Below are 17,493 nucleotides of genomic sequence, written 5' to 3'. Positions count from 1 at the left end.
TAAAAATATGTATAAAGTCGCAATCTCAGAAAAAGATCATTTTCCATCATGACCCGACCAGGGATCTAAAACGGGATCTCTCGGTTCAGAGGCAAGCACTTTACCACTGTGCCACTGAGGTCGTCAAAATATGAATGTAGTGTTCAGCCCATAGATATGTTCAAGTTCAAATTCAAATTCAAAATTCTTTATTCAATTTAGGATGATATACATCACTTATTGACGTCAAAAATTACTTAAACTAAGTCTACTGCCGGCTTCTAAAGCGCAGGTGAAGAAGAAGCGGCGCAACAAACTTCACCGCAGCCTAGATTGTTCTATCTATGTTCCTATGTTCTTTTAACTATAGTTCAGCCCTATGCGTTGACATTGCCGCCTACATTGCAATTTGCTTGGCACGTGTGTTAACGTAACCTTTCTAGAAATCTGTTCGGATCTGGTACACAGTAAGTAGTCTTGGCCTTAACATTAAATTATCTATTTGCCTTTAAACAGCTAATAATCGCCCCGAGAAAAGCGTCAAAAAATCTCATAGCTCACTTTGAGAATTTATGGCAGCAGTGTTACCATTATTTAAGTAAAAAAAACATACAATTTTGTTAGAAGATTTCTAAAGTGAATTTCTCTAATAACGTCAATGTGTGTAGTGTATCACTACATAGTATAAATAAAACAATGTTGCTTCCCGCTGTCTGTCCCTATATGTATGCTTAGATCTTGAAAACTATGCGACAGTTATTTACTATGGTTTTACCCGAGCGAAGCAGGAATGGGCCGTTAGTTTGATCGGACCATTGATCAACAAAAAATTATATTGCTTATCAGCTATGTTAAGTATCGTACTCCATCCACTTAAGAAAATGTGGTGGTCATATTCTAGGGCGGGGCCATATGCCGCAGTTTTCTTTACAGTAATGTAGAACTTGATTACTACGAGTATAATATTTCTTATAGACAGAAAACACATATACGAATCTATATTAATGTACAGTCAGCCATGGTTCGCAGCATGAATCTTTGACCTACGGTAATAAGGGCGAATTTGCAATGAATTTGAGTATGTAACGTGCTGTTGACTGTACAATCTCTACTGCGGTGGTACTCGTATCAACAAGGGCTTTACAGTCGCCCGGCCCGCATCGCTGCCGGAATAAACATTTTAGCTAATCTTCCGCTGTCGAACTGGCCAGTTAACTTTTTTAAACATTCTTCAATTCTTTACGGAATATTAAAATAAACACATGTCGAATCTTAAGTTTTAAGATCGTTGTTTTGCCTTTATATTTTTAAGTAACTCTGGACAACACAATAAAACTGTAATAAAAAAAACACAACCTTTTTTTAGTTCAATGTATGTCTACATCTACTAGAAAGGGCTATTTAAAGAGAACCCATTTTTCAAAACAATGGTTGTTATTATCAAATCTCGAAAATGTATTAAATATTACCGCGAATTAGTTCCCTCTAAAAATAGATTGATTACCAATTTATTATCTATTTGAATGTAAGCCAAGGAAAAGCTATTAAATGCTAAATAACTATTTCAACAAACGATAAACCTATTGTACATTCCAAAATCAAATAATACATCAGAAAATTCTTTGACAGTCATTTGTTAAGACACAAATATTTTCGCGCCATTAATATAACGTCAAAGGAAACTCTTTCACACACTAGATAATTATAAAATGCATATGATTTGATCAAAACATAACTCGCTTATTTGGTTTACATAAGATCTAATTTCAACTTTTATATATTTTTTTTTCTTAATTTCAAGAAGTGGGGCTCAGACCACACGAACATAATAAAAATAGATTAAATACTACTAACCGATATTGTATTTTAGCCAGTTTGTTTTTGTATTGAAATCATGATTGCATTTAAAATCATCTCTTTGTTGATAAATAATATGTACAATTTATTAAAAAAAATAACCTCGTTACCCGCAGCTCTCCCCGCGTTGGCCATTAACTACGTTCTATTCCAAATTTCATCCAAAACGGCCTAGTGATATAGCTGTGAAAACGTGACAATCAGACAGACTTTCGTATTATTTAATATTAGTTTCGTATTTATTTATTAGTATGCTAATCACGCAAAAAAACAAGATGCCATTATGAAATTTAAAAAATATGCAACGAATTCGAACGGTTTTAAAATCCCGTTCTCTATGGAGTTCGTATGAATATTTATTTGCCTCGATACATCATTTCAATGGGCTAATTAAATCGTTCATATAGCAGTTACGATGAATATTAATATAATAAACGAGCTCCGTGGCTTACCGAGACATATTCACAAGCTTATAAATTACATAAAAATATTAAAATAAACCGTATTATCAAAGTAATTAGATTCATTTTTAGTTTTTGAGTGGCAAATATTTTGGCTGTATAATCACCCACGCTGGTGTCATCCGGCTTGTTTTTGTATTGAAGTTTTTTTATACTGTTTACTCATCCGTGGGATCAAGATGATGCTGTTTGAACTTTGTAAATTAGTCTTAAAATAAAAAGGTGAACAAGGGATGATCTTATGTAAATAATACTCGTATGAGTGCTTGTTTATACATTTTATTTGGCAAAAATACTGAACTGGTTTAGTTTCAAAAATGAGCATGTGTTTATTAGGTGTGTTGTCGGGAACAAGCTCAGATGAGAGAGAGATATTGGACAAAGAATTTGTTAAATGGAATGGAATACCGTCCTTAGTAAAATTAAAATTTTAAAATGTAACTTTGAAAATAGAAGCACGCACGAGATGTCAATTAGACAAGATATTTTCCAGGCACCGCTGAGTGCTACGACCACGCTACGAAGCCTACGAATGCTACGGGCTACGCCGCCAATTTAAATATTAGTGTTTAAAAACAATATTTTTTTATCGAAGATTGATAAATCGTCAATGGATTACTTAATAATTTTGCACGACTACAGAAAAAAGCTTCATCTAGATAATTTATAGGTATTTAATAGGTTTTAGTTGTTTGCTGTGTGGTTCCGCCTTAGAATAGGACCACTCTAATGCCCACGGATGACCTCTCAGCTCAGCTGCCTGGGCTATGTGTCCCTAAATGTCCCTTAACAACAATAGTATTCCCAAGAAGGGTTGACGTCAGGCCAGCGATGGGTTTTTTCAAATTTCAAAATTAAAAATTCTTTATTCAATTTAGGATGATATATATCACTTATTGACTTCACCGCAGCCTTTTCTCCAAGGACGTCATTTAACAAATATAGGTTTCATACATATATTAAAAATTAGTGTAATATGCCTTTTTACAAAGTACTTCTTTTATATAATTTCTAAATTTTTTGTCCGGCAAATCAAGAATCCATTTAGGCAATTTGTTATAAAAACGGATAAAGTTCCCAACAAAAGACGTTCTAACTTGGGCCAACCGATGCCCGGGGACAGACAAATTATCTTTATTACGTAAGGCTCTATCAGTGTAATCACCAACTTTTTAAAATAAGTTTAAATTTTTCCGGACATGCATAATGTTGTCAAATATGTATTGTGGGGGTAAAGTGAAAATATTAATCTTTAAAATATCTCTAAGGGAATCCCTTCTCCTCAAACCATATATAGCATAGATTATTCTTTTTGTAAAATGAAATAGTGTTAATGGTGCTAGGGTTGTCAAATCACAGACGAATATTCAACATTTTAAGGATATTTCTGGCCCCGATCTTCGCCCGAACTTCGCTGCGTCACAACCCCGAAAGATAATAGATTTTAGTAGTTTTTATTACAATAAAAAAAGAAATAAATAAATTCATACTATAGAACATATAGTATAGTCACATAAGTTATTTATTTCTCCAAGATTATAATAGAGAATTATACATTTCTACATTGGTATTAAAAAAAAAACGTTGTCTCCGGATTTCCTATGGACGCACGTAATTGCCAACCATTATTATATAAATGTGTTTCAGTGTTTTTGTTGGCTTATAACAGATGTTACATCGGAAGCTTCTGTCGTGCACGACTTGTTACAATGCCATTCGTAATAAAAGAGAACTTGATTGAACAAAAAAAAAAATTACAGTTGATTTACACCTTTAACACTTTAACACTTGCATTAAGTAACAGCTTTAAAACTTCCTTTACGTGGGATGGGTTTTTTATAATCATTACATATTATAAAACCTTATATATTTATAAAACAAAGTCCTCTACCGCATCTGACTTTATTCGCGATAAACTCAAAAACTACTGCACGGAATTTCATGCGGTTTTCACCAATAGATAGTGTGGTTCCTGAGGAAGGTTTAGGTGTATAATTTATTATGTTTTTACCCGATCGAAGCCGGGACGGGCCGCTAGTCAGGTATAAGTGCGCAAGTCGCGAAGAATCAAAGTAAACTTACTTAAAACATTTTGGTTACTGACTCATAAATAGGTACATTAAATTTACAACTATTTCACACAAAGGTGATCCAAGGCCGTTTGATCTATATATTATAGTAAAACACACAATATCGTATAAGTATAAGTAGTAACAAGACAACAAAATCAATCGTGGCTGCCCACGCGCATGACTCATTGTGGTTTGGTTTTTAATGTTGAAAGTGAGATAACTGGACAAATGTGTCTACTACGTAATTAACTTTTTTGATATATATTACTAGCGACCTAGCCCGGCTCCGTACGGGGTAGTATATTAGGGTGAATTTCACGACCGTTTGAACGCGGCGTTATATAGCGTTTCATTGTCGCACATTTTTTTGAGTAATGAATCTTTTTTTACAATTAAACATTTATAAAATTAACATTGCACCTAATTCACCCATTTAATAAATATTATTTTAATAAAAAAAAAACTATTGCAATGTCTACAACACTTCCGCGTGGCGGAGTATCATCTTCGGTCTCGGATGGCAGTGGGAGTCCTTGAATAGCCATTTAATATTACACACTAAGAGTGGGTTGCACCAGTCAACTTTGACGTTAACATTAACATGCGCGGAAAAAAGCAAAGTACGCTATTTTATCATATTGATTAATAAACGGATGTAATATATAAATATTCCATGATTATATAAAAAAATAACTAAAAAAATAGCGGTATTAAAAAGTTTCTGACATAAGTCGGAACCTTTAGAGACGGACATGCATGCACTCCGGGAGATCTATTACGTAAATTGCATTGAAAAAATAAAATGATTAATATCACATCAGGAGTTTCAAAAACTTAGGTCATCTTGTACAAAAATTAGATAAAATAATTTAAATCGTTTATAAATTTTTAATGGGGTTTAGGTAAAATAAAGTTTGAAAACAAATTTATTTTTGTCTTAATTTCTCATTCATTGCCAATTTGATTTGTTCTTAATAAATATAACATCATTAAATTTTTTACTTTGCAATCACAACCGTATGTGTATTAAAGCATGTATATTAAAGCATGTGACTGTATATCTTCTAGTATATAAGAGAAATCTCTTCTAATGTTCACGTTAATACATGAAGTCTCTCTTATCCTTATCTGAGCGTTCTCCCGGTTCCTTCCCCGCCATTGAACGACGGAGCCCAGGGTCCGCGTTCCTACATTTTCGTTTTCACTCCGCACGGTCGATGGAATCCCTAGTTGTCAGACCATTGACACGCATATCATCCATGAGGACAATAAGCCAGCACTTGGGTTTGCTCTTTCTGCCAGGGCCGGGCAGGGCGACATAGCCAGATATAATTGTTTCCTACGTAATTTGCCAACGAACGTACCAACGAAGACTGCAGGAGTTTAGCTACTGCCAGATATACAAGTACGATATACAGTATTCATCACTAAAATCTAATCAACACCATGATTACATATTAACATACGTGATTAAATTACTTTACCCCAATTCGTCGCGCCCCAATCAATTATCTCCTCCCCCGACCAAACAATGTCTTCCCTTCAATCCATTAGTTTCCGATCCACTTTCCAATTAGAGGCCCAGCAAGTGCGACCATTAATTTGATAAAATTTTACTAGATGTAGTATTTATTCACTGTAAAATAACTATATACTTTTAATTAGTTAAGAAGCTAAGAAGTACTAAAATTCTATGTCTTTTCTAAAAATAGAGATTTGGACAAATAAGGATGCTGCGCGAAGCGAAGAAGAAAAACTAGGAATGCGGGCCTCGGCCCCCGCTTTAGACCTGGTAACGCTCAGAGGAAAAAGAAAATCTAGAAAAATAAAGTTTAGTGACTTCTCGTTCATAATTATTAGGTGTGTTATTACAGAATAACATACAGAATAATCCTTGCAATATGCACATACTACATACATACCTATATTAATTAGGTTATAGGCAAATTTGAACGTAACAAGTAGTTCCATTATGGAACTGTTGATGTTAACAATGACAATAAAAAAATCCACATAAGTTCCATTATATTTAAAACTAGCTTTCGCCCGCGTGAATTGCGTAGCAAAATCTCAGAATTTTTTTTATCGCATACCTACTCTGTAAGACTGGTAAACATATATATGATTTAAATTCGCATTTTTTCTCATCTTTAGTTCAATTTCCTGTTTCCCGCTGTGTGTCTCGTCCCGCTTCCTGCTATGTAATGTATATCCCGTACCGTTTCCTATATATTGTGCGATCGTGTTTTTCGCAACGTGTCCCGTCCCGTTTCCCACTACGTGTCTCCTTCCCATTTCCCGCTCCGACTCCCACTCCCGCTTTCTACAGCGTGTCGTCCCATTTTTCATGACGTTTTACATCCCGGTTTTTTATTAACCACAAACGTAAATTAAACATTTTTTGTATTTACTTACTGTTATTTACTACAAAAAGTAAGTGTCACTAAGAATTTTCAGCTTTTGATCTTGAAAATCGTATTAAGTCTCATACAATCTTTCACCCCCCCTTTTGAAAGTTGAGGGTTAATTATCAGAAAAATCTGAAACACGTATTCATTAATTTGTTGTAAACAACCAAAATCCAAATTTTCAAGTCACTAACTTCAACGGTGTAAAACTTTCATATTAACAGTTTTTCTCCCCTTTTTCTTTCTTTTCTTTTTTTTACGGGAACCTGACCATTTACCGGGATGAAATGTATCTAATTTTTCTACAGGACCCGTCTCATTTTCCGAGATTAAATGTCTATAAGATGTTATAACCCGGGATCTGAGGCATTTTTGCTTCATAATTAGTTTTTCAATTATCCTACGGGAACCTGACCATTTACCGGATGAAATGTATCTAAGATGTTAACCCAGTGTATAAGGTGATAGATTTCGAGGGATGCGCGTTCAGACAGACAGACAGACAGACAAAAATTTCCATAACTATATTTTCGTGATCTATATCAGTAAGTAAGTATATTCCATGAAGAATTTAAAAAAAAAATCCAATGTACAAGTTTTAAATTCTTCAATTTTATTATATGTATTGATTGATTGATGATAGAACAAGTGAAAAAATCATCAATAATTTCCATTGTAGAACTGTTCATGATGCTAGTGGCAATTAACGTTTCATAATAAACTGGTGATTATTTTGAACATGGCTGATGTTCATTGTCACATCCAGTATTTCTAATCCACCGTCCCATATACAAACACTGTCTAACATTCGTGTAATTGGTCTTTCTGTGTGTTTGGAATGAGTCCAATTCATTGTTTACTGTTTAGGAGTTCAGCTGTCAGCCGTGCGGCATTGAACCGGGTTATTTAGAGTTTGGCTCCGTTGCTAGTAGTTTGCTACTTTTGTTAGATCTTAATCCGTGAAATGGAGGGAAAATATCAACACGAGTTGCTAGCTCAATTTGTTGGTAAAGTAATTTATTTTAGTTATGTAAGACTGGAATAGAAACAAAAAATATATTATTTACCGCCGTAGAATTGTGCTAAAGTGTGAATTTTTTAGACTACTGAATTGTAATAAACTCTTCAGATTTAAACCTAAAACTTGAATTTCAAATATATAAAAATTAACAAAATATATTACTACCTATAAAGTTAAACTTAAGACAGTGAGTAATTTTTATCTTAATTCGACAACAAATTGTTTAATTACCGCTCAAAATGTTTAATTAACGCAAATGACTCAACCTGTCAATTAAAATAAATTACTTTCAACGAACAAATATGGTTAATAAAAACTTAAAAACCGCCGAAAACGATGACGTTTCATGACGCCATTTTGTAATATATATTTTTAAAAGTCGAAATTGTCTATGGAACATGAAGCGGCGAGGTTGCGGTATTGACACTGGCCGGATTTTTTATACGCCATTGGCCGAATCACCTTCCTATGCCTTATTCAGAGGGTGGACGTCGAGGCTTGTATGGCTTACTACTTGCGACTTACGATGCAGTGTGTTTGAGACATACAGATAGGAAGGATAAACTATTTTGCAGGGATATTCCTCAGATTATACATTCAAATTTCTTATTCTCTATCCTTTAGTTCATCATTAAAAAATGTTACATCTCACGACTACTGAGGGTTACTCGTAAATTTTGTAACATTATGGGATATACCCTATTCATGGGATTTTAGTTTGATATAATAATATTAATTTTCAGTTTCAATGTTTGTAAACATATGCTATGTAATTTTTTTACAACATTTTTCGCTTTTCTTAGAAACATAGTGAGTGAGTGGGATTGTAGGCATGTAATTTACTATTTTGACACCTTAATAGTTTTATGTGTCTGTATGTCACATATAGAGTAAATTCAGCGTATAGTATACGTTATCTACGATTTATGCTCTCCATATTTAGATGAGATTAATAGCTATATCACGTAACTTGGAAATATCATACATTTTGCGTTAACAGCAGCTGAAGATGCTTTGCGTTACTTTGAAATTACTGGCAATAAATTACTAAAAAATGTTATAATGTAGGCTTAGGGCTATTTCATAGATCAACAAAAAACAAAAAAAAATGATCGCATGAATTTTGGGCGTTTGATAAAACGTGTATGGAATATTATCAAAGACAGGTATTTATGGAAAGTGTTGGAAGGCTTTTGTCCAGCAGTGGAATATATTATAGCTTTTTAAAAAGAATATAAGGTATAGTCATGTAGAAAGAAAAATGTTGATAAGTCATAATATTCCTTTCATCTTGCGTTTTTGATTTATCGTTCACTAACAACGTAAAATATAAACGAATAAATCTTTCATATATCAAATACACTAAAATATATAATGATCACATCTTCAAATGGGTTAAATCCTTGTATTACGTAATCCACAGATTATAAAATAATCAAGAGTAATTTGACACGAGTCAGTCACTGAGATACGTATTTAAAACTCATCTAGCAAATTAAATTATTGAATATTCTCGTAACGGTTTATAAGTATGTTATATTCAAAATGTTATTTTTATTGTATTTGAAAAGATTGTTACTAATTACGATTGCTATGGCTATATATAATAATCAATTTGATGGCTCGGGTTTTTTTACGTAACCTGTAATATAGACCGTGCTTTTAGTTCAACACTAGTACTGATTTATATATCTGGTTCATGATCAATACGATGTCCACATGTTCAATAAAATGTTATATGAACTAAAACATAATATTGTCTACTTACTTAAATATAATTAATAACTACATTATGACTTTCAATACCAAGCCATTTATATAAGAACTAATGTAAATAAGTAATTTATATAAGAACTAATGTAAACGAGAATAATTAAGTGACTAAATAACTAAAAAATATGACCAAATAGTTTCGTTTCAAAATAGTCAAGTCGCAAAAGAACCGCCTTTGTTGATTAAAAAATTAAACTCGATTATCATATACTCGATTTATTATTAAACTAACATTAAACGAACAATTTGTGAAGTATGATTTGAATTGCGAAAGGACTGAAATTGTCGGAAATATACCAAAAAAAAAATCAATGGATCAGAAAAGGGATATTGCTCGAGGCAATTTAATAAAACTTGAGCAAGGAAATTCACTTTCCCAATTTCTGCTACAGGCAAATCTATTCTACATCAGTTGTTTTCAATAAGGTCGGGAGTATTGTCTTTTATGAGAAATATTGATGTGAAGTTGTATTATTTTTATATGAAAAAATAAGACCTAATGATTTTTAATAAATCAATAACATTGTCCATCTCGACTCCATTAAAACACATGATCTAAAGCTTGTTACGCTTAATAAAAATAACACATTACGAACTGCATTATATTATTATCATGTTTATAAACTTTTTTGCCGAGACTAAAAACGTGAGAAGCTTGACGTTTTTAATTATCTGTTGCATGTTAAGTGCCAAAACTCATTTGAGGTTTAAAAAGTAATTATTCATATATTATACGTATATAGATAAATATTTAGTCTGGTCTAGTTTAAAATTATAATTTACGTTTCAGGTATTATGGAATTCAGAAATATTGCTATATAGGAATTTTGCGATTGGAATAATCCGTAATGTAATAGATTGTTTATAACTTGGAGCAGAATTACTTGAAGGCACAGAGGGAGAAAAAGCAACATTATCAAAAGTTCTAGAGATAGATATAGAAAAAAATAATCTCAGCAGTAACCATAGTCATCGGCAACAGCTGGTCAACAGAGTTTCGTAAAAGTAACCATAGTAGAAATCATCTACTGCGCCATCTATTATGAGGCCCTGTCCACCAATTGGTCAGACTTGGAGCTGAATTGCTAGTCAACACAGAAATAAAAGAAGATAATAAATTAACTCGGAAAAAATCTTCACAGTCATCGCAACTACTAGCGAAATGAATGTCAGAATAGTTGTCTCAGTAGTTTAACTTGCCGAACTGCTAGCCCAGCTAGAGTAAGAAGTTGAAACAGAAGTAAAAGAAGAAGATGATAAACTTACCGGCACGGAAAACTTCTCCACAGCCATCGCAACGGCTGGCGAACTGGGCATCGTAGCAGTTGCCACAGTAGATCTTGTCCAACTTGCTGCCAAACTGCTTGTCTACTAGTGACACGCGGCACTTCGCGCAGAGGAAGCACGCTTCATGCCAGTGCTTGTCCTTGTAAGACAGATCCTGGGGAAGAATGAGATTATTCATTCAATAATTTAAAACTAGTGCGTTGAAGGACACCTTTAAGGGTCCCAACCTCGAGGGTTACTAATTTATGACGTGGTGTAAAAAAAACATCTAATAGCGGTAACCTAAACCAACGGACTAAGCGTGCCTCTAAAGCAGGAGAATCTTGGTTTTTGACATTTAAATTTACTGCCATGTTCTGACACGTTGTTGTTATAAGTATTCATGCTGAGAAATCATAGTAGTATATGAACATTTTCTATGAGAAAATCCGAAAACGTTCATTTTACAAAACTTTGTAAAATTCTGAATGAAGCACGAATGCAAAAAGAAGCCACCACTAAACAATATGGAAATTCCCGCGATGAGTGAATTGTAACAAAAACTCGGTTTTCCGAACTAGCAGTAGCTTCCATAGCGCACGTGGGCGTAATTACTACCTTAGATAAAAATCTAAGTCTTGCTTATTTGGATTCTCTAGCATTAACCAGGATTCTACCTCCTGACGGTAATTGATTGCAAGCATAGAATTAAGAATAAAAATGTAAATGAAATATAGCTGGCAAGATTATTTAAATTACATCAGAAAATAATACAACATTACAAATACATCACGATGTTAGATTTAAATTAAAATACTTGAAATTTATTGAGTTCTCTCTCATCTGAGTGTTTTCCCGTTTGTTGAAGCTCAGGCTCAGGGTCTATTTTGATCTATTACATTCTACATTCTACATTTCTGTCATTATTCCGAGTTCCCCAGTTATTGCCGATATCTTACACACATAAAGATCTAGTGTTTTGCATACGCCTTGTCGACTACGTAACCATCTTATATCTATTTTAGATTATGAATCACCGTATATTTACGAGTCAAGATAAGCATTCGACATAATAAACATTTGGATCTCAAATTCTGGAAGTTCAGTGACCAAATGATGGGAGAACTTATCTTTACAATGGATGATGTATGTGTATAGCTACGTTATAACATTTAAATTTACTAGGAGTACTTTTTTAAATGTTTGATTTAATTGTCGTCATTCATTGTCATCCAAACTAAACGTGTATACATACAAAACTGCAGCGCAAGATCAAGATATTCAAAATTGAGTTGCAATATTCCACCAGAATCAAACATAGCATAGCACAGTGCACAGCACATTAAATAAAATATCAATATACAAAATCCTTGGCATATACTACAATACAATAAAATAAAACGGGGTGCAATTTCTGTTAACAGCTAAGGATACTCGCAATGAAGATTTCGTTTCAATTAACCTAAACAACATTAATTTCAATCGTTACAGAGTAAAACTGTAAAGCCCCTCTTTTTCGTCGGAGTTAAAAATAATGATGTTAAGACTTAACATTTTCAAGAGCAGCATTATCAAGGTTGAAAATAAAACTCCCCTCGTTCCATAGACTATTTCTGTCCAAAGAGTAAAGCGCGCTCAAAACAGAGTGTCGTAATGTCAATAAAATATGAATGTTTATTTTGGCCGATTACGAAATACTTAGTGGGTCTTGAATCGAATAAATCTCAGAAGAATCGGCTGACGGATTCTTCAAGGTTGTTGAGATACATTATCATACTGTAACCAACCTAGAAATAATACCAGAGGCTGTACAAAATACAACAGGCCCTCCAACACCAAGGGTATCACGCACACAAATATTCTTAAACTGCGCTCTTTGGATCATTTCCGTGGAATATTCGCGATAAGTACCTACATATTTGTTATAAATTTCATCAAAATCCGTTTTGCTATATTTATGAGTCATTGAATAACAAACAAACATCAAGGTTTTCGTATTGTGATATTAGTTGTATATAACCCACAAATATTTCCAGTTGTTATACAAAATATTCGTCAATTTGCTAAAACCTAAATATTTCCAATGCAATGTTACAGACTCGTGTTTATTTTAGCAATCATGACGCTAATGCCTCTGTTGTAATAGTTATAATAACACGGTTATTTCTGAGCCCATAAACATCGTAAACACGTTCTGATTTGCTAATGAAAGCCATTAATCGGTGAGCTTTCGGATGTCTTATATTTGCAATGTCTTTATTAATCAAAAGATTATATTAACCTATAAACCCATTCTTGTAAAGAAAACTTGTATTTAAAACATTACCGATGTAGCAATGTCTATGGCACAACAAATACAACATACATTTTCACATGGTCTTGCATTGAAATTCTATGGTCGTAACTTTGCAACTGAATGCAATTATTACCTATTTAATTATCTGGACATAGTGTGTCATTAATTTTCTTTTATAATGCGCAAGGTAAATTTTTATTCAGTAGATTCATTAAATTAGGCTATCAATATTATATCGTGTATAAAAACTTGGTGGATTGCAGTTGTTAAATCAGGCAAGAAAAGTCATTCGTATGGGCGAGATATATGAAGAGTTTGCGTAGTGTAGCCACATAGAATGTTATGTCGGTTTGTCTTGGCACGCGCGCTGGGGCCGTGTGCAGAAGACGTGAGAATCTGGGACGACTGGAGTGACACTACTAAATTTGAGCTGTGTAACAAAGCTAAGAATGTGGTGGATTCTTTTCCTAATGCCACTTAACACTTATATAGAATTAGTAGTAGAGCAATGTTGATTAACTTCCAAGTAATAACTTTATTGATGTTGAAGGGAAAGGAATTTGATTTAAATAGCAGTCTTTTAAATTACACGTTTGTTGTACTAATATAAATATTTAGAACTGTACATGAATTAAATCTAACAGAATCCAGAAAGAATATCCAACGATTTAAACGATTTAACGATATAAACTTTGATGTGTATACACATTAAAGTTTTATTTGTCCGAGAAAATCTTAAGTTCGAAATTTCATCATAATGGTTGTTTACGCAAAACACTAAACTGTGACGGCACTATGTTATTTTTGACAATATTTTTATTATTAGAGCCCATGACTGCTTCAGATTTATGAATGAGCTATAGCGTAGTTACCAATATACGATAATAAACATTAGCACAGACAGCATCTCTCAGATGTAATTGACACATCAAATTGAAATAATTTGAACGGTATTCATGATAATAAAATTAATTAACATGATAATTTATTCCAAATTGATTAATATCGCACGAAATCGAAAATTAATTATGAGGCAATGACATAAATTAAATCAAACGATATGCTTATAGGGCAAAGATATTCGACATTCAATCCAATAATGACGATTTAGCCTTTTTAAAATGAATTCAAGGTAATTTTAGGGAAGGGTTATCGAGAACTATATCATTTAGTTAATCCAGTTTTTGATCGATCGATTTATATTCACTATTCCTAATGGCTGTTTCATAAATAGTTGAATATGGACTACACGGACTCACATTGTTTGATATCTTAGTGAAAACAGGTGAATTCTGTCGACATGTACCTTAGAGTCAATACCGATGGTCTTGTTGCACTCCTCGCAGCCGTTGGCGAAGACGCTCTCATAGCACTTGATGCAGTAGGGGTGTTCATCTCTCAGGACGTACCGCTGGCCGGTCAGCGACTCGTCGCACTGCCAGCAACAGAAGTGGCCGCTGTGCCAGTCCTTGTTCATCGCCTTGGTGTATTCGCCGCTGAAAATTAGCTGTGGACAAATGGAACCTTTGAGGAGGATGCTGATTTTGATGTAGATGGGAAAACAGTTAACGTTAATAGTGATCTTGAGATTGCAGGACAATTTGGTCTTGGACAGATAATTCGTGTATTTTTTAAAGAAATTAATGAATTGGTTGTTAAAAAGATGATAGAAAATTTGCTCTTATGATCTTATAACATAAACCTACATTGGTAGGTTTATGTTATAAGATCATAATGAAAAAATAAGGTAAATGAATGGGTATTTCAATTACCATTTGGTTAGATACAAGTGTTTTGGTAGCTTAAATAGCCAAGTCGTAAAGAGTTGGTAGCTTAAATAGCATAGATCGTAAATCTGAAATTGCTACACGATAATATGATGATAACCTTGAAATCGTAAAGAACAAATGTATACCTTAATTTAAGTCGGGTATGTGCGGGTGGCCAATTTTCTACGCCTAACCAACATCATGTTACGATACATGTCACTAAAGGAGGTCGAACACGATCGGTAATCGACACTTGTCACAGACACTCCGGCGTCACACCGCACTCGCGTTTGGCCACCACGACACATACCCATCGTCATTGGCCGTAGTCGTGTTGGTCTGCTCGACTTCCGTCATGGTAACCTCTCCATCCTTAGACTCCCTACGCTTCGAGGTCTTCTTGACCTTCCTGGTTTTCCTTTCAGTGGTAGTGTACTGGACTTGTACGTCGACGTCAGCCATGGCGGATAGGAATTTCCGAAGCAAGGAAAGCGATATCACCGGACGCGGTCGCGACCTGAATTCGAATGGCGAGCAACGGTTGCCGAATCACAGGAATTATTCCAGAATGCTTAGCGTCGCACCGCGCGAGACGGTGGGGGGATTGGGATTTAAATTTGGAAGAGTGACGGAGAGGGCAGGTGCGCGGGCGTTGCTTCCCGAGCGTGCCGACCTGAGAAAACGCGTTTCCTCACCGACCCGACAGAAAAGCGAGCTCAACGGTATGATGATCACAGTACCAGTAAATCGAACTTAACTGTTGCCTTATCGCTTGGCCGAGTTTCAGCGTTTATTACTGAACAATATTACTGATTTACGCTCGACCTAGATGTAATGAGATTTTTGCAACGGTTCCCTTCTGGCAGTCTCGAGTACTGTTATTTCGATGATACATTTTACAATCAGTTACCAGTTTAGTTACCTAGTTAGTAGAATCTTTAATTTAATCGTAAATGAAAATGTATATTTATCCCACCTAAATAGTCTTCAGTATGATTTACAATGTCAAATTGAGAAAAATAGATGATAAATTAAAGATGAGAGACCCGAGTCTTAGCCAAATTCAAGATCACGACCGCTGTATCAGATTCAGAACAAAAGTGGTTATAAACAGAGTGTTTAATCTGGAAGATGATATTAGACGCGTAACCAAATTAAAACTCAATCGACTGTGACCGCTTCTCTGGGCTTTGGTCAAAGATGACTTCATCATATTCTTCTTTTTAGATCATTAACATTCCATGAATCATTTAATACTATTTTTATTTAGAAATTCGGATACAGGAATCATACCGATATTACACACGCGTGAAAAGAATATTGGTACAACTTAATTTTCATGTGATATTTCTCTCATCTGCGCGTTTTCCACGGTTTCCTTCTTAGCCTTAGAGCGTTGTAACCCAAGGTCTGTTTTCCTACACATCCCACATCTCCACTTTGTCAGACCGTTGATATCATCTTTGATTGACGACATAGCCAGCACTTCTTTGCCGATAGATTTTAGAAAAGATTTTAGATACAACATATATGATACCAGCCCAGTCGTATATTAGCAAATATATAGTTTGAGCTTAAGTTTTTAAACTTAGAAAATAATGTAAATATTCCACTACTCAATTTCCATAACTTGTCCATTGGACGAAGACAATGATTTATGAATATGTTTGTGAATCATTCTAGTATATTTGGTAGCATGTTTTAAATATGAATTAATAAATAATATAGTGTTATATATTACTAATGAAAACGACAATTTATTTACTATCGTTATAGTGGATCCACAAATATTATAATTATTGAGGACATGATTCGGTGTACATGAACCTTGTACAAATATTGCTTTGCATTTTTTTCATATACATAGGATACATTCGAATAAACCTTTTAGCACTTTAGCGGGCGTAATTCTTTTTTGTACTTTTGAATTTAGATTAGTACATATATTTGAAGTTTGCTTTTATTTATTTAATCGTGTGGCATTTATTTATTTACTAACTAATTAAAAACAGAAAACAAAGAATTATAGCTTCATCAACATCCAGGGAAATTGCATTGATTAAAAATTTAGTGTTTCAATTTGTTTAATAAAAAATTATCTACGTTTAATATCATCACGTCAAATGCCATCACAGTTTCGACCACATGCTGCCTTAAGGTGATGTCACACTGCACCGGTTTGCATTCTGCCTGATATGGCAGTAACTCCATCTGTCTACGTTCAGAAATTTGCTTTAGGAATTTATTTTACATACTGCACATGTTGCAATTATTTTTGTATTTAACTGATGTAACAGTGCATATGAATGAAGTTGATGAAGAACACCGAACAAAAAAATTACATCATTAGGTTCATGCTTATCAAAAGAATGCATTGTCATGGAGGCTGAAGCGAGACGTGGGTTTTGATCTCTGTAGAACAAGCGGAAGTAGGTGAAATTTACTTGCAAGATTTGATTGAAACCGTCGAAAATAAATTAAAGTTTGTAATGAAACATCAAAGAACAGCATACACTTTTGAATGTCATCCAAACTGTTTGACATAAGGGCAGGATTTTCTATTAAATTTCTTCTATCTTATCATATTAGCT

The 17,493-nt window shown here is 34.0% G+C and overlaps 1 protein-coding gene across 10 annotated transcripts in view; it reads right to left on the bottom strand.

Annotated features, from left to right (window-relative positions):
* The window catches only part of LOC128670511 (four and a half LIM domains protein 2), a 124,359-nt gene that overhangs the window by 19,537 nt on the left and 87,329 nt on the right, over positions 1–17,493 (bottom strand). For 8 of the 10 annotated variants that reach the window (XM_053746227.1, XM_053746221.1, XM_053746223.1 and 5 more), the window contains 2 exons: positions 14,440–14,640; positions 10,838–11,012 (listed from right to left, as the gene is read on the bottom strand). In XM_053746227.1, the coding sequence (XP_053602202.1) occupies positions 10,838–11,012; positions 14,440–14,640 (376 nt within the window). Of the gene's footprint in view, positions 1–10,837; positions 11,013–14,439; positions 14,641–15,048; positions 15,642–17,493 lie in introns of those variants that run through there. The other 2 variants (XM_053746228.1, XM_064436042.1) reach the window with 2 other exon arrangements.

Source organism: Plodia interpunctella, chromosome 6, assembly GCF_027563975.2.
Source record: "Plodia interpunctella isolate USDA-ARS_2022_Savannah chromosome 6, ilPloInte3.2, whole genome shotgun sequence".
In the NCBI taxonomy this organism is placed as follows: domain Eukaryota; kingdom Metazoa; phylum Arthropoda; class Insecta; order Lepidoptera; family Pyralidae; genus Plodia; species Plodia interpunctella.
The sequence above is the reverse complement of the archived record's forward strand: the minus strand, read 5'-3'. Positions and strand labels throughout refer to the sequence as shown.